We start from the raw sequence: 23,261 nt of genomic DNA, 5'->3' as shown, positions 1-23,261 counted from the left end.
TCATCGCTATGTTTGTAGTGTAAGACTAGAGGGAAGGAAGCACCACCAACTGCTAATCTTGGCTACTCTTTTACAAACGAATAGTGCGATTGACTGTAACATTATAACGCCTCCAAGGCTGAAAGGGAGAGCATGTTTAGTACGACGGGTATTCGGACTCCTGACCTTCAGATTACGAGTCTAACCATCTGGCAGAGCTGTGCCGTAGAGAAATGTTGTAGCACTGCTATAATTCTAATATAGAAGACCAAATATGGGGTTTCTGTCACAAGTATTTCAAATAACGGAACACACCTTCTTAAGTCTTTAACAAAACTAAACAGTTAAGTTACTTTGACAATGTTAACTTCATAGCTGTTTTAGGTTAGGAGAAATAATTAGACGAAACGAAGTGAAAATGTTGTTATTTTCATTATTAAAAGGTATATAGTAAACTTAGAAGTAACGACATTACCCAAAACTCCAGTGGTAGACATTAATTTGCATTAAAGATTGTTGGTAACTGTAGTATGTAAATCAAGTAATTATTGATGAATGTATATTAAGTTCTTTTAAATAAAACAGTATTTGATGATTTTAATAGTTATTTTTTCTACACAACCGCTATGATAAAAACAACCGAGCCCAGCATGACCAGGTGGGTTAAGGCGTTCGACTCGTAATCTGAGGGTCACGGGTTCGAATCCCCCTCACACCAAACATGTTCGTTCTTTCAGCCGTAGGGATATTATAATGTGATGGTCAATTTTATTATTCGTTGTTTAAAAGAGTAGCCCAAGAGTTGGCGGTGATGACTAGCTGCCTTCCCTCTAGTCTTGCACTGCTAAATTAGGGACGGCGCAGATAGTCCTCTTGTAGCTTTGCGCGAAATTCAAAAAAACAAACAAAAAAAAGTCGATGACTTGAGGTGTAAAATATGAAACTACAGCTTCGCGTAATTTTCAAAACTCTACATTTGTAAAATAGATTATCAAACCGGTTTCGATTAAATCCTGCTTTTTTTATTAATCTTAAAATGTTTATAAAAACAGAAATAAACGACATTTGATTAAAACAGTTTACACGTACAAAACAAAAACGAATTAACAGAAAGGAGCCAACCATACTGTGATGATAAGAAATAACTAAACCTTATAAAAGGATAACCTTCATAACGATATTGTACAAATATATGTAAATTAAACAGGGACAATCTGGAGAAAGCTTTAACCCCCTTTTTTTATAACAGGAAAAGATAACAATAGGAACATAAAGGTTGGGCCACGTTTTGTCCAGTTTCTCTCTGTTCATCTTACCACTCAGTTTACTATAAAATGTTTACCATTTTGTATAAATTGACTCTTTTATATACAACGTTTTTATATAACTTATCTCTTACTTCTAGATCTAAAACAGTTTGGTAAAATAAATGGACACAACCAGCATTTGTAACATGAACTAATCATTTATCATAATGTTTTGTGGGCCTAATACACGTATTTCCTCATCACTTCATTTCCTTTATGATAAACGGCAACAATAAATGTCAAATTCTCATTGAACATAATTATCACTCATGATATAGTGGAGTAATACGTTGAAATATATCATACATATTAAAAACCTTCTGTTTATGTTTTTGGCTGGAATTATGTCTGGGCCTTCTTCGTTCTCGTCTTCCACGCGTTTTTCCAGTTGTACATCTATCCTGCAAAAATATAAAATAATTCATTAATACTTAAAGTAAGTTGTTTAATATTAACAGTGGATGATGTGATAAACTACGCGTGAGGGACGTTGAAGATATTATGATAGTTTAAGGTGAAGTCGATAGCTTTTGAAATCCTGATGTAATTTGACAAAATCGTGCTTGTTTGTTTGTGTATTTACATCTCAGAAATGTGGGTTAATGAAATATAAATGATTCAAGATGTGTCCGAAAGAAATTGGTTGTTTTTTTAAATTAATTGATTTTATAGCTACAGTGATAGCGAAATAGAGATCGGTTAGTGGAATTTCTTACAAATATAGTTCATAACTGGCAACACATTCATTCTACAGTTGTATTGCACATGTTTTCGTTAGTCATTTCAGGGATCTTCGTTTTTCACACATTGTTTATTAGTACTTTTAATGTGTACACGAATATATGAATTAAACGTTCTCAAGTTTCGTGTTACTTATTACTCAGGGGACATGAATAACTTTATTCTTACGTAATTTCAATATTTAGGTTATGACTGGCATATTTCGAAAAAAAATAACAAAACAATCACTTTGCAAGAACGCGTACATCGTCTAGAAATAACACGAGGTTCAGAATACGAAAATCAACAACCTTTACGATTATAAATATAACTTTGAAGAAAATATGGATATCATCCGAAACTTGTTGAAGATTTTAATTATTCTAGTAATGAGAATTAATAACAGAGTTTTTGCTGGGTTGTTTCAAAACATTAAAAGCAGATAGACAAAGAAAGAAAATTACTCACTTATTATTTGTGTTGCTCTCTTGCTGAGCTGACATAGAAAAATAAAATGTTTAGTTATTAATATCTTACTTTTATGGAGGTTATTATCTGATGAGAAGGTGATGTGAACATTTTCCGAAAAAGCTAATAATATTACATTGTTACCATGATGGTTTGAGTAAGATATTCGTACATAAAACATGTTACTTTTTCAAACATTGACAGAGTTTGTTTGTAGCATCATTGATATATTTGGTTATATTATTAACTGCATATAATATAAATATATGATTGACCAGTTTAGTACAAAAACTAAGCGCAAAAACAAAGTAAGACAAAGCACAAATGACATCATAGTATGGAATTTGAATCCACGTCAAGATTAAGGTAGCAAATAGTTGTTGACATCAAATGATAGGGGAAGATGTTGAGTAGCCAGGGCATGACAGGTCGTGATCCTACTGAAATGTCATTGTTAAAGGTGGATTATTACTCGGTTTACATTGTGTGAGAACAAAAATAAAAGCTTAACGGAACGGAAAAAGGAGTTTTATTAAAAAATATAGAACGCAAATGGGTTCGAAAAAAAATGAAGTGTTAACTATAGCTTAAAACAGATGTTAAATGAAGTAGACCTAAACGACACTGAGAAATTATATGACGAAATGTGGCACGAAAATGAAAACTACAAAATGTATCAGGTTAGGAATACCTGCGTTAAGCTACTGAGTTAAAGTTAGATCAGTGAGTGAAAAAGTGCACATAGATGGAGCCACAAGTTCAAAGTGAGATTAGTACATTTAATGAACACGAGAAATTAAAATACATGGTGAGTGTGAGGTCAGAGAACAGGCAAAAAACAAGACAAATTTAACTGCAAGGTGAAAGTGAGTTCAAGGGTAAAATAAATTAAGACGGATCAAAGAATATAGTGGCCGTGAACTCAGATGGCAGAATTAATTAAACAAAGTGAAGTGTGGGATATTCGTGGAATCAGAAGACGAAATGAAATAAAACAACGCAAACTGTAGAATAAAGATGGAATCGAGTGAAGTGACACGAAGTAAAGTGGGAGATCAAAGGTCAAAAGGCAGAGTGAAACGAGACGAGGAATTCTAATATACAGACAATTGAAAAATATATTCTCAAATATTTTAACACAGTAGATATAATGTGATAATGTTTTATTTAATAAACTGGAGTTGTTATTATACTATAGAAAAAGTACCTTTTAAAGTGCTTTTCTTTTTGACTTTAATTATGATCACTAACATTACAATGAATAAGATCAAGGCTACAGTCGCTGAGATGAATATTGTGAGTACTGGGTTAAAAACATACACTCCGCCCCTGTTCCCTGGAAAACAACAAGAAAAAAAACCGTGAAAATTTAATAGTTATTAGAATGACATAGAAAAAGTTTAGAACACTTTAAAACCAATTCAAATATGTTGAATATTCAGAAACTTTTAAAAATGCCAAACCGTAGTTTACAAGAGTGTCCACAATAGATTTTCTGGCTTAGATTTGCTTAAGTTGTCCTGACGCTTGAGACGTAGGTTCAGGAGAAAATTTTAATTAAATTATCTAACCTTATTAGTTTTGTTCATTTTTTTTACGGTGTTCTACTCCTTGGCTGGGGATTACTGGTTCGAATCCTGTCACCAAATATACTCGTTATTTTAGTCGTTGAAGCGTTATAATTTTTTGATCAATACCTCTATTTGTTGGTTAAAAATAGCCCAAGAGTTATTGATGGGTTGTGTTCATTAGTTACCTTCTCTTTAGTCTATCACTTCAAAATTAGGAATGGTTAGCACACATAGCCATCTAGTTTTGTATGAAATTCAAAAACAACTTCCAATCTGTCACTATATTTCAACTGTGGTTTAGAAATAACAAAACAAAACACGTTTATATTAGGCTTAATAACTTTGTTAAAGTTCCTTAATTTGTTAGAACACTTCAGTAATAGATTAGAAAAAAACGTCTATTTGGACTTGGTTTAGTTTGTTTTGAATTTCGCGCAAAGCTACACGAGGGTTATCCGCGCTAGCCGTTCCTAATTTAACAATGTAAGACAAGAGAGAAGGCAGCTAGCCATCACCACTCACCGCCAACTCTTAGGCTACTCTTTTACCAATGAATAGTTGGATTGATCGTCATATTATAACGCCCCCAGGGCAGAAAGGGCGAGCATGTTTGGTGTGACGGGGAATCGAACCCGCGACTCTCAAAGTAGGAGTTGAGTGTCTTGGCCAGGCCAGGCCCATTTGGACTTTTAACTTTATTAAATATGTTTAACACCTAAACAGTGGTTTAGAAGAACTGTGTTATTATTCGCTAAGTTACCTGTTAGTTTTTCTGCTTGCCGAACAGTGCTCGTTGAAATTCTCACCGCTGAACTTCGACCACAACGGTTTACTGCATAAACCAACAAGATAAAGAAGGTTCCAGGAGTGAGTCCGTTTACAAGAAACATCGGTACGTGAGACGAAACTTTGGCATAAAGAGACTCGCTTTCTTTAGTATAAATCTCCATGATGAATGTTTGGTCCAGTCCACCGTTAAAACCTTCGAGACACTCCACTAGTATCAACTCTTCCGTGCGATTAAACACAGTGCAGTTTTGTACAGGCTCAGGGGCCTCTGTAATAGGGATTGGAAAGTTGGCTAAAGAGGATATATTTGTTGCACATCACATACATAAAGTGGCTATTGATCCAAATTACAGTACTCGAAATAAGTTAAGAGTTAAAAAATGTAAACAACTCAAAATAAACTAACAATAAACAATACAGTTGAAAACAATATGCAAAATAAAAAACAAACATTTACTTAATTCTAACACATTATAATGCTTTTAAATTATGAAAAATAAAACACAGATTCAGCTGTTGTGAAGACTTTGTTTATTTATCTTAATATCCGTCGCTGGTACAACGTTAAGTCTACGGATTTATGAAGCTCCAATCAGGGGTTCGATTCTCCTCAGTGGACTCCGAAGATAGCCCAAAATTGGTTTGGTATAAGAAAAATACACAACACACAAATTTACGTTACAAATATATAAATATTATTATAGGTAAGGAAAAAAACCTATCTCTTACGAAGCTGTAACAGCAGAACAGGTAGGTTTCAATTTTATAGGAATTATTTCCATTTAAAAGAATATATGTAAATAAAGAACTTTGGCTTACGGAAAAAAAACAACGTTATGACCAATACGATGTTGATTTAATACACATTATTTGTATAAGAGCATCTGATATTTCAGAAAGAAAATTAAACAAGGCGAATTTATCGATAAACGTTTCAGGCCTTTAATATTTATAGAATCTTAAGTGACATTAGGCCTAATCTGTAGAAGCTTTTATCGAGGCAATAATCTTTAACTGCTATTAGGCTACATTGGACGAACCTCGTCTGTTATGTAGGTAAACCTTGTTAAGCCTATTTTTTCAGGTCTGCTCCCTTTATAGAGATCTAAGTTTACTGAGGCCTACTTTCTACTTGTGAACCGATGAAGCCATTGGCTAATCATTTCAATAATTTGTTTATTAATTTGTTTTGAATTTCGCGCAAAGCTACACGAGGGCTATCTGCGCTAGCCGTTCTTACTTTAGCAGTGTGAGATTAGAGGGAAGGCAGTTAGTCATCACCACCCACCGCCAACTCTTAGGTTGCTCTTTTACAAATTAGTAATGGGATTGACTGTAACATTATAACGCTCCCACCGTTGAAAGGGCGAGAATGTTTGGTGTGACGGGGTTTGAACCTGCGACTCTCAGATTACAAGTCAAATTTCCATAAAAAGACAAGAAAATCTACAAAAACACATATGCTTCTACCTGCGGGTATAATTTTAAAAACACATGGTTCTCTTTGCACTCCGATACTGTTCTCCCCCCAGCACATAAGGGTCCCATAGTCTTCACTGGTCTGTATTCTGTATGACGCAATGCTTTGAAACTCGCTGTGGATCTTGTGAAGTATCGTATCTTCTACTTTAGAAGAGCTGTTGAAACGCCAAAAGAACTTAATATCTCTAGGGTCTGCCTCCAGGTGGCATTCTACATCGATACTTTCTTGATTTGAAACTCCATAGACGGACTTTTGGAAAGGCTGACAAACTGGAGAGTCTGAGAAAAGAACATTTCATCAATCATTATGCTACCTGTTAATTAGAATGTCATTAGCATCCAATATATATTGTACTATATTATATATCATAACCATCTGTTACTCAAAGTGTTGCCTGAGACATTATCGAATGTGCTACTTAATATAGCTTTAGCATATATTATCAAATTCTATGTTTATTGTAATTGTATTCGTTAAATTAGGTGACATCTCAGACATCATTACCTGTTATCCCTTGGATTGACTGGTATATCATCTATTGTAAAATACACCACCTAAGACATCAACACCATCTATGAATATACAATGATCTATCTGATAAACCGTCACTCTCTACCATCTGGGACATCGTTAACTTTATGTCTATATAGGTTGACATGTCATAAACATATAATGTCCAATGTGCTTCACCTCTTATATTATCAATATCCACTGGATGATATGTCGTCTATCATATCATCATCAGTGACGCAAAAAACAAGTAGAGACATTATTATTTATTGCGGTGTTACAGAGAACAAAATCATTACATAATGAAACTATTAGATTCGTGATTTCTTATTGTCCAATGGTCAGTTTGAAGAATGATATATATATTAATATATTCCATTAAAAGAATCTATAAAAACATAGCCCAAAGAAATATGTTTTGTTCTTCATTTCATTGTCCAAAAAAACATGTTCTTCTTGAACTAATGAATGGAATAATATTGAACAACATATCAAAAGCCTGGGAGAATCTAAAATGGTAAAGCATATTTTACTTGTGTTTATATTTTACTATTAGAGTCAAACGTAACGGGATTTTAATATCTAGAGTACCACACTTTTAGCCAGATGAACTGTTGGTAGAATGGGAAGCAAGTCCTGCTGATCAGATGAAGATAAACGTCATTTCAAATATTTTTTCGATAAAGTTTTCATAAAAATGTAAATTAAAATGCAAACCTTATATATTTGTAGGGTTATACTCACAATAAGCAAATGTTTTCTTTCCGAACCGGTCGGATCTGGATGGTTAAAGTTTTAAAATGAAGTATTTCAATACAGAAATAACAGATGCTCTTCATATATCGTAAATTATGGATAAAAGTATTACACTTAACATAGTTTTACTGAAACGAAATACCTGTGGATAAGAGTAAAACGTTTTCTTGTTTCTACAGGTCTGGCTACATCCTGATTGTAAAGTATATATTGAACGAGTTATTAAATAGTATGTAACTTTTTACGCACTTTTACTTTTTAGGCGGCTGATATCAAAGATATCTACTGCTATTTTTCCATCACGGTAGATAAAATGTGCACTTGAGAAGAAATAACTGTTCTCCATTGCAACCACAACAAACAGCGATTCGTTTTTCTTCAGAACAAAATATTTCAAGAGATTTCAAACATTTCACACAGAGACAAATGCAAATTTGCACTAAATAAAAAACTTTAGAACATGGAATATCAAACACACCAAATATACACGTCGGTCATGAAACTTGTGAATCTGGGACGAGAAACATCAAACATATCCATTTTGTACCAGGTCATGACACTGATGGATCTAATTGAGAATATACATCGTGAAAAATGAATCGAACAAACCCAAGATTCACTAGGCCATAACACTGGTGGATCAAACCGAGAATCTAGAGCTGAAAGAGAATATATATATATGCTAAGCCATGTCACTCGTGTATCGAACCCAGACTCTAAAACGTGGAACATTTCACGATAAACTCAGGCCATAACACTAGTGGAAAAAACAACATCTTACATTTGGAACATCAGACAAATACAAAAAATACTAGGTTATAACATTGGTGAATCAAACCGGGAATCTGGGATATGGAGCATCAAACAATACCTATGATGTACTATGTAGGTCATTAAACTGGTGGATCACCATTATGGTTATAATGGTATGTTTGATTTTTCACTTCCATCTATGATGTCGAACATCAAACATGCCCAAGAAGTGCTAGACCATGATCTTGGTGTATAAAACCAACAATTAAAATGTAGAACATTAAACAAAAGAGGTTGGATATAATGGATATAATTACGTATCTAGAATATAGAATCCCAAGATGTACTCGACTGTTACACGGATGGATCAAACCAAAAATCTAAGACACGAAGCATTGTATGGATCCAAAATATGATAGGCTATAACACTGGTGAATCAAATAGAGACTCTATGAAGTGGAATATCAAATGAAGCCAAAATGTATTAGGCCATCACATTAGTGTATCAAACCGAGAATATGGGATTTAGAAAATGAAGAAAACCAAACCACAGATGCGCTAGGACATGACACTGGTGGATCAAACCAATAATCTAGAACGTGACACTGGTGGATCAAACCAATAATCTAGAACGTGAGACATTAAACAAACCGAAGAGATACTAAGCCATCACAATAGAGGAAAAAGCCAGTGATCTAGGACATGAAATATCAAACAAAATCAAGATGTACACTGACATGACACTGGAAGGTCAAGCCGAAAATATAAGAAGCAAAGTATTAAACGAACTGAAGATTTATTAGTTCATGGCATTGATGGATAAAACCGATAATACAGGACGTATAACATTAGAAAAAAACAAGAATGTACTAGACAAACACACTGGTAGAATGAACAGAGAATTTAAGGCGCGGAATATCAAACGTACTCACGATGTGCTATGTCATAACACTGGTATATCAAATCAACAATATATGACGTGGAACAACAACAACAATAAAAATACTGGCGATGTGTTAGGTATTTACACTGGTGGGTAAAACTAAGAATCTATAGCACGGAATATTAAAAAAGCACAAGATGGACTTGGCCATTACATTGATTGATCAAGATGAGAAATTCAAGACATTGAACATTAAACAAACCCAAAATATGATAGGTTATGACAGTGGTTCACCAAATAGAGAACCTTTGATGTGAAACATGAAACAAACGCAAGATGTACTTGGGCATGACACTGGAAGAACAAACCAAGACTTAAAGATCTGAGAACATCAAACTTATCTAAGATGCTTTGAGCCTTGACTTTAGTGGATCCTGCTGAGAATTTATGATGTTAAACATTAAATACGATGAAGGAATATTAGACCATGACACTGGTATTACAAACTAAGATTCAAGGACGTGGAACACCAAAGATAACACGCAAGACGTGTTAGGCCATGACACAGATGGATCATTTGTTTGTTTGTTTTGGAATTTCGCACAAAGCTACTTGAAGGCTATCTGTGCTAGCCGTCCTTAATTTAGCAGTGTAAGACTAGAGGGAAGGCAGCTAGTCATCACTGCCCACCGCCAACTCTTGGGCTACTATTTTACCAACAAATAGTGCAGATGGATCAATCCAAGAATTTAGGAGGTGGAGCATAAAAGAAAAACAGAACATGTAAAAGGTTCTGGCACTGGTGGAACTAACTGAAAATCTTCGATGTTAAACAACGAATAAAACCAAGATGTAACGTATCATAATACTGGTGGATCAAACCAAGTATCTAAGACGTCAAACCTAAGATGTCCTAGGCCATGAAAATGGTGGAACAAACTGATAGTTTGACACATTAATCTTCAAAGAAAATCAAAATGGACTGCACAGGCCATGATACTGCATGATTAAGCCAAACATTGATGAAGTGGAACATCAAATATACCTGAGAACTTATAAGCCATGACATTTGCAGTAGCATTCTCTTCGTTCACGATTTCAGACGATGCGATGCAACGTCCAAACTAATAGGCAAGGAAAAATAAGCCCATGAAGATACTAAGCCATAAAATTGTATCAGTCTTCCATGGAAGTCTTGATGAAATCATGAAAACAAGGAAGCGCTGTTTGTTATATTTGATCGTAGAAAGGTGAAATGTTGAACCATCTCAGCTATATCAAATACAGCGATAGTAGAGAAAAAAATGTCGCTAACTCCTACAACTGTTATGTAACGTTCGTTGAAAGACTTCTGTCAAATGCAACATTGGATATCTTTGAACGAAGAATCAACTACTGACCATCTCAATTATGGATGGGAACTGCGCCAAAAGCTGTTCTTCTCAAGATACACTAACAAAGGACCAGCTCACGAGGAAATTTTTCGTTAGAGACACTGCAACTGTAAGATGGACGGCTCGTCTTTGAAATTGCAGAAAGTAGGATCTGGGCCGTTCGCCAGTACGTAGAAATTACAGAGGTTTTACTTGTGCCAACTGAGTAATTAGTTTTGGTAACACTGAGGAGGTTGGACAGTCCCAAGCCTTGTTTAGTAATTAGTTTTGGTAACACTGAGGAGGTTGGACAGTCCCAAGCCTTGTTTAGTAATTAGTTTTGGTAACACTGAGGAGGTTGGACAGTCCCAAGCCTTGTTTGGTAATTAGTTTTGGTAACACTGAGGAGGTTGGACAGTCCCAAGCCTTGTTTAGTAATTAGTTTTGGTAACACTGAGGAGGTTGGACAGTCCCAAGCCTTGTTTAGTAATTAGTTTTGGTAACACTGAGGAGGTTGGACAGTCCCAAGCCTTGTTTGGTAATTAGTTTTGGTAACACTGAGGAGGTTGGACAGTCCCAAGCCTTGTTTAATAATTAGTTTTGGTAACACTGAGGAGGTTGGACAGTCCCAAGCCTTGTTTTGTAATTAGATTTGGTAACACTGAGGAGGTTGGACAGTCCCAAGCCTTGTTTAGTAATTAGTTTTGGTAACACTGAAGAGGTTGGACAGTTCCAAGCCTTGTTTAGTAATTAGTTTTGGTAACACTGAGGAAGTTGGACAGTCCCAAGCCTTGTTTAGTAATTAGTTTTGGTAACACTGAGGAGGTTGGACAGTCTCAAGCCTTGTTTAGTAATTAGTTTTGGTAACACTGAAGAGGTTGGACAGTCCCAAGCCTTGTTTAGTAATTAGTTTTGGTAACACTGAGGAGGTTGGACAGTCCCAAGCCTTGTTTAGTAATTAGTTTTGGTAACACTGAGGAGGTTGGACAGTCCCAAGCCTTGTTTAGTAATTAGTTTTGGTAACACTGAGGAGGTTGGACAGTCCCAAGCCTTGTTTAGTAATTAGTTTTGGTAACACTGAGGAGGTTGGACAGTCCCAAGCCTTGTTTAGTAATTAGTTTTGGTAACACTGAGGAGGTTGGACAGTCCCAAGCCTTGTTTTGTCGAAAAATTATAGTTTTGAAAGGAAGAATCATGATATAACTTAGTACTGTATATGTCATTATGCATTTGTCCAAAAATAGTACTCTGTTGAAGATGTATTTTGTTCTCTTAGTATAGTGTTATTTGAAAGGTTTTAGGTAAGATATTCTATATCTTTAACATAAATATTAAACTTTATATGAGTTGGTGGAGGAAACTTCACATTAGAGCAATAGCAGTCATATTCTTTTCAACGCTCATTTATAAATAGCACTTTAAGGTGCCCGTAGATGCTAAGAGATATGTGTTCTCTTCACCAAGCATGCTCGCTCTTTAAATCATGGGGCCTTTATGATATTTCGGTCAATTCCATTATTCATTGGTATAAGAGTAGCCCAAGAGATGGCGGTGAGTGGTGATGACTAGCGCAGATAGCTCTTGTGTAGCTTTGCGCGAAACTCAAAACAAACAAAACCATAAAAACCGATATATGTTCTGAACTCTGGTTAAGAATTAAACCAGTTACTCTTATCCAATGGATAAGTTTCATCCCATCTTATGGATATGAGACTCATCTTGAATTTTTTTTTGCTATTCTAGTATTTCATGAGTTTTGTTGCTGTTTACGCTTTTAACACTTGTGTGGCTGTTGCTAACATCATTGATTGCTATTGTATGTTTCTGAATGTAGCGCAAAGCTACACGAGGGCTATCTGCGTTAGCCATCCTTAATTTACCAGTGTAAGATTAGAAGGAAGGCAGTTAGTCATCACCACCCACCGCCAATTGTTAGGCTACTCTTTTGCCAACGAATAGTAGGATTGACCGTCACATTATAACATCCCCACGGCTGAAATGGTGAGCATGTTTGGTGTGAGAGGGGCTCGAACCCACGATCCTCAGAGTATAAGTCGAGTCCCTTAACCACCAGACCATGCCGGGCCTATTATTATTGTTAGTAAGTTATATACAGAATTATAACAGATGTCAATGCAAGTGATGCAAATGCTTAAATATCAGGATAAATACGTGTTTACAAAAGATATTCTATTCAAACTGCTAGTTTTATAACATTGATTTATTTAACAATTTTCGTAAGTTTATATTCAAGGTAAGCAATACTTTACAGGTTGCTATACTTATTTATCATCTCTATACTTGACGTCTATGTTTTTGATATTTAGAAATGTATTTCTCGGAAAAGTAAGTTCTTTGGTTGGTGTTTACTGTCGTAAAGCAAGTAGGGCCAGGTTACGTGCCCCATAAATATAAGTAAAAATAAATGTTGCCCGATATAGAACTTCTTAAACTTTTTATATGTTATTAATAAATGCCTTAAGCATCTGAAACAGTAAAATCTAGCATTAAAGCAGTTTCTTGAAGGTTAAAACTTTTGTATGTAGTAATTGTACTAGATTTTACAACACACTAATATAGATTAGTGAATAATACGAAGGTAAAACTCGGAAAAATCACAACATATACTGGTATGTAGATAAACTGGCACAGAAATAAGTTACTTACAAGAAGACAAATTATGACAGTAAGTATTATATATACTGACAAGTATAAAGTCCAGGTAGGTAGTTACTACATATACTGGTATAAAGACAGACACGGACAGTAATTATTATATATGTTGGTATATAGCTAGATTGGAGTATTAATTATTATAGATACGGGCTAGTAGAGAATTCTTACAGTAATTATTACGTATACTGGCGTGTAGAATAAATGAGACAATAATTACCACATATATTGGAATGTATATAGACTAGGACAGTAATTATTATACATACTGACGGACAGAGTGTTATTACAGTCATTAGTATAAATGGTAGTATATAGAATGATTGGAATATTAATTATTATAGATATGGGCAGGTGGAAAATTCTTACAGTAATTATGACACATACTGGTATGTAGATAGGGGGTTGACTTGTATAAAAAAAACTATTGTAACAAAATTGTCATTCAATTAAAGTTTGAGTGTTCTGTATTATCCTAACAGTTTCTTCTCTATGGGAACTACCTATGATGATAAAGCTGTTTTCGTCAAGAGTTCCATCACCTTCTTGATCCAACTGTCTGTAGATGTTTGAATGATTGCCATAAGTAAGCTCTGAACACTCCATCTTACAACATTCTACACGACTTGATCCAACTGTCTGTAGATGTTTGAATGATTGCCATAAGTAAGCTCTGAGCACTACATCTTACAACATTCTACACGACTTGATCCAACTGTCTGTAGATGTTTGAATGATTGCCATAAGTAAGCTCTGAGCACTACATCTTACAACATTCTACACGACTTGATCCAACTGTCTGTAGATGTTTGAATGCTTGCCATAAGTAAGCTCTGAACACTCCATCTTACAACATTCCACACGACTTGATCCAACTATCTGTAGATGTTTGAATGATTGCCATAAGTAAGCTCTGAACACTCCATCTTACAACATTCTACACGACTTGATCCAACTGTCTGTAGATGTTTGAATGATTGCCATAAGTAAGCTCTGAGCACTCCATCTTACAACATTCTACACGACTTGATCCAACTGTCTGTAGATGTTTGAATGATTGCCATAAGTAAGCTCTGAACACTCCATCTTACAACATTGTACACGACGCGTATCTTATCTCTTGTAATCTTATCCATATCGATAAAATAACGTAGGATCATTGTTTTGTTATATTGATTTCAAAGGTATAAACACTGAAACAATTGTTAGTTTGATTTCAGGATATTTTCGTGTCATCACATTATTGTCTCTACCTGTAAATGCAAAACTGACACGAAACGACGGTTTCTGCATGTCGAAACCGTAGATTGTTTGCAAACTTCATTTGCGAAACGTTTTGAAAATATTATCATGCAATGCACGACAAAGTCCGTTTGAACAAAACGCATTGTAATCTTTCTAATTCATTATAAGTCATCTGCTGATATAGCGGAAAGCCTACGGATTTATAACGCTAAAATCAGGGGTTCGATTCCCCTCGGTGGACACAGCAGATAGCCGAATGCGGCTTTGCTATAAGAAAACAAACAAGAAACATTCAGTGTAAGAGTTATGGTTATTATTGATAATAAGTTATTTAAAGTGGGATTTGTATATGTATTAAATGATCCTCGTATTTAATAGATTTAAATTGGAACTTTGATTTTTGATACGTTCCAATTTCCAAATTATCTTTGGTGTTATTAATATTCAACATACAATTTTGAGTTAATTTATTTTTCAAAAATAAACTTAATACAATGATGTTAATTATTCTAAAAGTGTAAGTAAAAAAAAAGAACTTATTTTGCTTTAAACAAAACCAATATATCGTATATGTTCTTAGGATAACATTTGGACAGTTACTCAATCACTGATTACCATGGCAACATAAAAACAGGTTTGGTATATCAGATTCTCGTAAAACGCATAACAGTATAGTCTGTTTGAGCCACCTTCAAGTGAAATTAGCAGCAAGTTTCAAAGCTAGAGTAATACAACAGACTTACGTTCTCTGATGAATGCGAGTCCAGTTTAATCTGATTTTGACTTTCAGTCTCCAGTACAACGTTTATTCTGACATCGAGCTCGTGATCTCATATTTCATTGTGACTATATTTTATCTCAGAATTATGATTTGAAAAAACAGAATCTTTGAAGAGAATGTAATAAAATAATAATAGATTAAATCAGATACTGGTATGTAGATTAGTTTGGACAAACACTGATGAGAGATAAGCTCCAGGAGTTAAAACTACAAGAACTACAAGTATATAGTTTCTCAGAGTAATCACTAGAGATACTAACGTGTAAATAAACTCTAATAGCAATCACAATAAGATAATAAATTGTCATATATTCTGTGTGTAGTAACTAGAAACAATAGTATGTTATATATCCTGAGCTTAGACACTGGAGACAATAATGTGCTTATATATTCCGACTGTTATCATTACATTTTGTGGTATCTGGATAGGCTGTAGATATGATCATTAGGTACAATGGCGTGCATACAGACTCTACAAGTAATCAATATATACACTAGCATGTAGATATTAAGATTAATCATTACAGACAGTGGCATGTTACAAGGTACAGAGATTAATTATTAGAGGCATTACTATGAAGATAAGACTGTTTTTATTTTGCTTCTCAATTTCGCGCAAAGCTAGCTACACGAGGGATATCTGCGCTAGCCGCCCATAATTTAGCAGTGTAAGATTAGAAGAAAGGCAACTAGTCATCACCACCCACCGCTAACTTATGGGCTACTCTTTTGCCAACGAATAGTGAGAGTGACAGTCATATTATAACACCCTCACGGCTGAAAGGGCGAACATGTTTGGTTCGACGAGGATTCGAACCAGCGACCCGCAAATTAAGAGTCGAGCACACTTTAACCACCTGGTCATAACGGGCATGAAGATAGGAAACTGGATATCTCACTGATTCTAAGTTCGTTCACTAGAGACACATGTTGAGAAATTCTAAGTGTAATCGTAAAGACACTAAAGTGTTGATATATTATGAGAATAATCACAAGAAACACCAGTGTGTTCATACAGGTAACATATAAATCACTAATGTTGCAAAAAGGTTTACTTCGTATTAGTTCCGCTACTAAAATTCAATAACGCTTAATTGTGTTGTGTTTTGGTTTGTTTCGAATTTCGCGCAAAGCTGCTCGAGAGCCATCTGTGCTAGCCGTCCCTAATTTAGCAGTGTACGATTAGAGGCAAGGCAGCTAGTCATCACCACCCACCGCAAACTCTTGGGCTACTCTTTTGTCAACGAATAGTGGGATTGACCGTCACATTATAACGTCCTCATGGTTGAAAGGGCGAGCATGTTTGGTGCGACGAGGACTCGAACCCACGACCCTCGGATTACGAGTCGAATGCCTTAACCACCTGGACATGCAGGGCCAATTGTGTTGCGAATAGAGTGAACTGAAATTTATTCTCCAACCAATTCATTAATAAACGTCGATATTTTTTACATGCATTATTTTAATAAAAATATTTCAAATTATGAAAATTTTCGTTTAATTTCTGTACACGTGTTTACACATATATATAATAATAATAATAATAATAATAATTTGTAAGAGAAAACAACGTACACTCGACCTTCAAAAATATGTCATCGCTGATACCCAAGCCTTCAATGTTTGCAGCTGCGCAGGAGACTCGGCCTCGCATTCTCCTACTGACATTTTTTAGAACCAGTGTCTGGCTGCTGATCAAAATTCCCAGTGAGGAGTCGCTGACCAGTTGACGACCGTTGAAATGCCAATTTATTTCCTGTACCCAAGGATGAGCCTGAATGTCACATTGGAATTTTACGTCATTTCCTTCCCTTACACCCCGTCTTCGGTACCGGAAACCAGTCGTAAAGAGACGTTTGGCGTGTCTAATTATACCAAGACAGATTGTGAATATGAGGATAGGAAGATAAGATTTCACAGTAACCAAATCTCTTTAATTTACCTCTTTAGCTAGCAACAACGATTATATGACAGACCTCTAACTTTTTCACTTGCTTTTCACAACTAATTCTTAAAGTTTAGTGATAAATTATAGTTTTTCAAATGACAAATTAACTCATAGAAATACACTCGTTCACGAAGATCATATTTTTTTTTGCTTATGCATGAAGAGACATTTTCGTTATTACTTACACTTCTCTGCTTATTTTATTGTTTTACTTTGTTTCGGACTGATAAAGAATTCAGAAAGATACATTATTCATATTTTATTTTTCAGACTCCTGAAAGCTGTAAAACATTAGTACTCACACACACACAGTTTACTACTTTCTTAAAACATGTGGCTGTAAAACATTACTACTCACACACAGAGTTCACTACTTTCTTGAAACGTGGCTGTAAAACATTACTACTCACACACACAGTTTACTACTTTCTTAAAACATGTGGCTGTAAAACATTAGTACTCACACACAGAGTTCACTACTTTCTTAAAACATGTGGCTGTGAAACATTAGTACTCACACACAGAGTTCACTACTTTCTTGAAACATGTGGCTGTGAAACATTAGTACTCACACACAGAGTTCACTACTTTCTTGAAACATGTGGCTGTGAAACATTAGTACTCACACACAGAGTTCACTACTTTCTTGAAACATGTGGCTGTGAAACATTAGTACTCACACACAGAGTTCACTACTTTCTTAAAACATGTGGCTGTAAAACATTAGTACTCACACATACACACACAGTTCGCTACTTTCTTGAAACATGTGGCTGTAAAACATTACCATCACACATAGAGTTCACTACTTTCTTAAAACATGTGGCTGTAAAACATTAGTACTCACACACACACACACAGTTCGCTACTTTCTTGAAACATGTGGCTGTAAAACATTACTATCACACACAGAGTTCACTACTTTCTTAAAACATGTGGCTGTAAAACATAAGTACTCACACACACAGAGTTCACTACTTTCTTAAAAATGTGGCTGGTTTTTTGTTGTTTCTTTTTTATCCAGATGAAACTAACAAAGCAGACAGTAAGACAACTGAATAATAACAAACATATGCTAGAAGTCACAAGTTATAACTTGAAGCTACATATAATGTATTAAATCTATACCTGTTTGTCTGGACTGCTAATTGTAAGTTTTGAAGCTACATATAATGTATTAAATCCTTACCTGTTTGTCTGGAATGTTAATTGTAAGTTTTGAAGCTACATATAATGTATTAAATCCTTACCTGTTTGTCTGGAATGTTAACTGTAAGTTTTGAAGCTACATATAATGTATTAAATCCTTACCTGTTTGTCTGGAATGTTAACTGTAAGTTTTGAAGCGACATATAATGTATTAAATCCTTACCTGTTTGTCTGGAATGTTAACTGTAAGTTTTTAATGGGACACATTTATTTCATTACTTTACGACAACAACTCCATTTAAAAATAACAACAAAGAAACTTTTTTATTACTCAGTTAATAATAGAAGACCCAAAATAATAGAGTAAACTGGAAAACCATAAACTTAGCATGTCATTCAGGTCTATAATATCTGTTTGTGGCGCTGGAAGTGAAACCGTACAGAAGGTTTGGTTTTGGTTTTGTTTTGAATATCGCGCAAAGCTACACTAGAGCTGTCTACTCTGGCCGTCCCTAAGTTAGCAGTGTAAGGCTAGAGTAAAGGAAGCTAGTCATCACCACCCACCGCCAGCTTTTGGGTTACTCTTTCCCATCGCATAGCGGGATTGACTGTAACGTTTTAACGCCCCCACGACTCTGAAGGCTAGCATGGCTGGTGTGATGGGGATTCGGATCTATGACTCTCAGGTTGTGAGTACCCTAACCATCTGGCCGTGCTAGGCCATGTGGAAATGGATTTAAATCATTGATGAAATAGAAAATTAGTGTGTTTTCTTTACAAAAAAAAATATCCAAAGAAATACATCCAGACCGAGTGTTTGCTTCCAAATATAAATAAAAATAACACTTTATCTGATTAAAAAAGTGTAGATTAATGAAGAACTTCCATATGTTGCCTCGTACAAAACATGGCCACATGGGTTAAGACGTTCGACTCGTAGTCTGAGGGTCGCGGGTTCGAATCCTGGTCGTACCAAACATGCTCCCCCTTTCAGCCGTGGAGACGTTATAATGTGACGGTTAATCCCACTATTTGTTGATAAAAGAGTAGCCCAAGAGTTGGCGGTGGGTGGTGATGACTAGCTGCCTTCCCTCTAGTCTTACACTACTAAATTGGAGACGGCTAGCGCAGATAGCCCTCGTGTAGCTTTGCGCGAAATTCAAATTAAAAAAACGACAACATGGTTTAATAGTATTGTCTTCTAAACGTAACAGTGATTCAGTAACATAACAATACAACATTAACTAATATAACACCGTATATTGTAAATATAATTTCTTGCTGTTCTTAACAACTCCATTGCGTCAAAGCATGACAAATCTTTCTTTGTGTCGCAGTACGTACAACGACAAGCTCCTAATGAATCCGTAAGAGAAATATTGAGTGACAAAAAAAAAAAATCGGTTTTCTGGAGTTGTTGACGTCAGATAATAAAAGAGAACGTAGTAAACGTTTGATAATTATGCACTTAAACTGTTAGTTGCAGTAAACTTCCGTTGTCACAATACTTCCATTGTTAACAGCAATCACTTTCTAAGACGCTTATACCAATTATCTTTACTTAAAGCTTAATAATTAAAACACATTTAAAAGCTCTTACACTGTTTTGGAGATTCTAACACGAGAACAAGGTTTTCGTAGGATGAACATGCTGCATTGTACTTGAAAATGTGTTAATGTATAACAGTGGCGAGTTAAGTTACAGTTGTAGTAAAAGCCGGTGGACAAACCTTTAAAACAAATTTTTCGTCCTTTTAACCCGTCTTCAAGGAGCCAAGGCGTGTCTTAAACTTGGCTGTCCTGTGTGTCCTGAACCTGAAAAGTGAGTTCAATCCGAAAACCTTCAGAGAAGGTGGATTTGGACGTATCTTTTCGAGACAACCTAGAGACAACCTTTCGTTTGTTAATTGGTTAAAAAAAGAAGAAACAAAAGTGAAATAGAGTATTCTCACGTCTCCAGACCAGCTTATACTAACGTATACTAGCTAGAAATAAATTCAGTATATATCATTAAAGCCACGTTCTTAGCATCATTAACTGCCAACCTCCTATGCTTCTGCTATCACCTATCTATGTTTAGTAGGTTTCATCTGAAATTTAATAGGGATGGTGAAAGCATCACAATAGTCAACAGTGGGATGAGTAAACAGGAACACTTTGTAAGCAGCTGCAGGCAAAAAAGTGTACTACGTTTGTTGCATAAGTGATAACAAAGTGATACAAAATGGTGACTTTATACCTCTGCGTTTCATTTGGAGACTTTCACAGCTCTTGTGATCAACATTTAAGCTCGTGACGCGCTGATGTATTTTAAAAACATCACCAATTAAAATCACTTTTCGTTGCCCTAACGCTAAAAACGAATTATGGGAAATGTCCCATTTTTAACCAATAAACATGTCCAAACTTTTTAATTCAAATTAAAAAAAAACAGATTGTTTAGTTTGTTTTTCATGAGGGGTCTGATGAATGACTTTTAAAATGATGACAGACTTACTCACACTGGATTTCCACATTCCAGCCTTTCTCAATAGCACTTCCAGAAATTCTCGGATTTTCGGCTCTGCACCCCAAATATTTCCCGTTGTCTTCCACCATTGGCAAATACGATAAAACACTAATTGCGGTTTCACTTTCAGTGTTGACACTTTCAACAGAAGACTTTATCTGCTGCGATCCTTTCCACCATGTGATGGTTGCAGGAGGCCGAGAACCACGAGCAACACATGTTAGTTCAACTTTTTTGTTTGCTGACATGGGACGTCGTGTTGGCGTAATATCGACTTCTAGTGGTTTTACTAAATTGTAGAAAATTCATTATAAATTAAAAGTCATTTTTATTTACCTACTTATTGAATTATAGTCAGATTAAAATATGGAACAACTGAATCAATATAATATTAAACGACAGTTTTCAATAAAGAAGAACAAGATATATAATTTACTTACCCATGAATAACTGCAAACAATGGTGAATCTGTAATTTTAAAATATGCCATTCCATTCAAAGTCTCGAACTTAAAATTACAAATTCAACTGCTGATATGGCGAAATCTCTTCGCCGTCAAGTCGCTACTTTTAATTTTTATATAACTACCATTCAAGTTTCTATCATTTATTGTTGTGTTATAATTACCGGGCCCGACACGGCCAGATGGGTTAAGGCGTTCGACTCGTAATCTGAGGGTCACGGGTTCGAATCCCCGTCCCACCAAACATGTTCACCCTTTAAGCTGTGGGGGCGTATAATATGACGGTCAATCCCACTATTCGTTGGTAAAAGAGTAGCCTAAGAGTTGGCGGTGGGTAGTGATCACTAGCTGTCTTCCCTCTAGTCTTATAGTGCAAAATTAGGGACGGCTAGCGCAGATAACCCTCGTGTAGCTTTGCGCGAAATTCAAACAAACCAAACCAAACACCCATAATTATAATTAGATATATACAGAAAGTTTTATTCAGGAGAATTGTAAAATTATCTATCCTTTGCGCGAAATTCCAAAACAAACAAACAAATACAATTATTGATGACGTTACTTTAATACGACTTATTTTTAAGTAACAACAGTTATAGTAGTAAAGGTTGAACTTTACGAACGTAATAAAACAAAATAATTCTTATAATATTTTCAGTCGAAACATGTATCACGTTCCCAGCAGTCAAGGCATGTCTCTAAACTTAAAGCTGTTCAATATTAAAAGTAACTCTGATCTGAAAACTTCCAGAGAAGGCGGATTTGTTGTGTTAACATATTGTTATACACAAGTTACATTCATCACTCTCTAATCATTCATTGCTAGTTTACTTTCACTCACTGATGTTTCATTATTATTCACTGGCAAGTTACTTCTATCCACTCTTAAACTATAACGACTCAGTTCAATGCTATCATTCATCTATTAGCTACTGCCGTTGCTTTAGTTGCTGCTATTCAGCAAGATTACTACCACAAAACTCTCAAACAAATGTTGTATCATTCATCTATCCATGTCAAATATTGCAGAGATTTAAAGTAAAGGGAACGTTCAGTTTATAGCGCACTAAACACTATGTGTTACGAATGGAGCAATGGAAACAATCGCGAACCGCCAGAAAACAAAACAATTTATATAATATCAGTGGAACATAAACTTTGCTTAATAGCCAACAAGAAGCAGTTAAATCTTTCCAATAAAACACTAAATATCTCGGCCTTGTGTTTAACAAAATCTCAAAGTACATTCATAATTAGGCCCGGCAAGGCCTCATGGTTAAGGCATTTGACTCGTAGTCCGAGGGTCACAGGTTCAAATCCCCGTCACACCAAACAAACTCGCCTTTTGAGCCGCGGAGGCTTTATAATGTGACGGGCATTCCCACTATCCGTTGGTTTTTGAGTAGCTCAAAAGTTGGCGGTGGGTGGTGATGACTAGCTGCCTCCTCTCTAGTCTCACACTGCTAAATTAGGGCCGGCTAGCGCCGATAGCCCTCGTGTAGCTGTGCGCGAAATTCAAACAAACCAAACCAAACATCCTTAATTATAATTAGATTTATACAGAAAGTCTTATTCAGGAGACTTGTAAAATTATTTAGTCTGTGCGTGTGCTGAATAATAAATACATGTTTTATATTTGCATATGTTACATGTTCTTGATGGGATACGGCTCTGATCTGGTACTTTCTTTCCCGTGACTTAAAGCATACAACAAACGCTTCATCACTCTATCTTGAATGAATTTACTCCATGCAATAAAACTGGTTAATGTTCCGTTATGAGGGGCTACTAGCGTACATGACGTAAATGAAATTCACAGGGCAAATGACACATCATATTTTACTGTAATATGATTTCTTCGAAATCGATTATTTTGGCTCGAGATTTTAACTACATGTAGA

The 23,261-nt window shown here is 35.4% G+C and overlaps 1 protein-coding gene across 3 annotated transcripts in view; it reads right to left on the bottom strand.

The window, feature by feature from the left end:
* The window catches only part of LOC143238984 (protein turtle-like), a 574,376-nt gene that overhangs the window by 2,604 nt on the left and 548,511 nt on the right, over nucleotides 1-23,261 (bottom strand). For all 3 annotated transcript variants that reach the window (XM_076479675.1, XM_076479673.1, XM_076479674.1), the window contains exons 5-11: nucleotides 20,886-21,186; nucleotides 16,867-17,156; nucleotides 6,305-6,595; nucleotides 4,806-5,102; nucleotides 3,682-3,810; nucleotides 2,475-2,502; nucleotides 1,593-1,687 (exon numbers count right to left, since the gene is read on the bottom strand). In XM_076479675.1, coding sequence (XP_076335790.1) covers nucleotides 1,593-1,687; nucleotides 2,475-2,502; nucleotides 3,682-3,810; nucleotides 4,806-5,102; nucleotides 6,305-6,595; nucleotides 16,867-17,156; nucleotides 20,886-21,186 — 1,431 coding nt within the window. The remainder of the gene's footprint in view (nucleotides 1-1,592; nucleotides 1,688-2,474; nucleotides 2,503-3,681; nucleotides 3,811-4,805; nucleotides 5,103-6,304; nucleotides 6,596-16,866; nucleotides 17,157-20,885; nucleotides 21,187-23,261) is intronic.

Source organism: Tachypleus tridentatus, chromosome 13 (genome assembly GCF_004210375.1).
Source record: "Tachypleus tridentatus isolate NWPU-2018 chromosome 13, ASM421037v1, whole genome shotgun sequence".
NCBI lineage: Eukaryota > Metazoa > Arthropoda > Merostomata > Xiphosura > Limulidae > Tachypleus > Tachypleus tridentatus.
The sequence above is the reverse complement of the archived record's forward strand: the minus strand, read 5'-3'. Positions and strand labels throughout refer to the sequence as shown.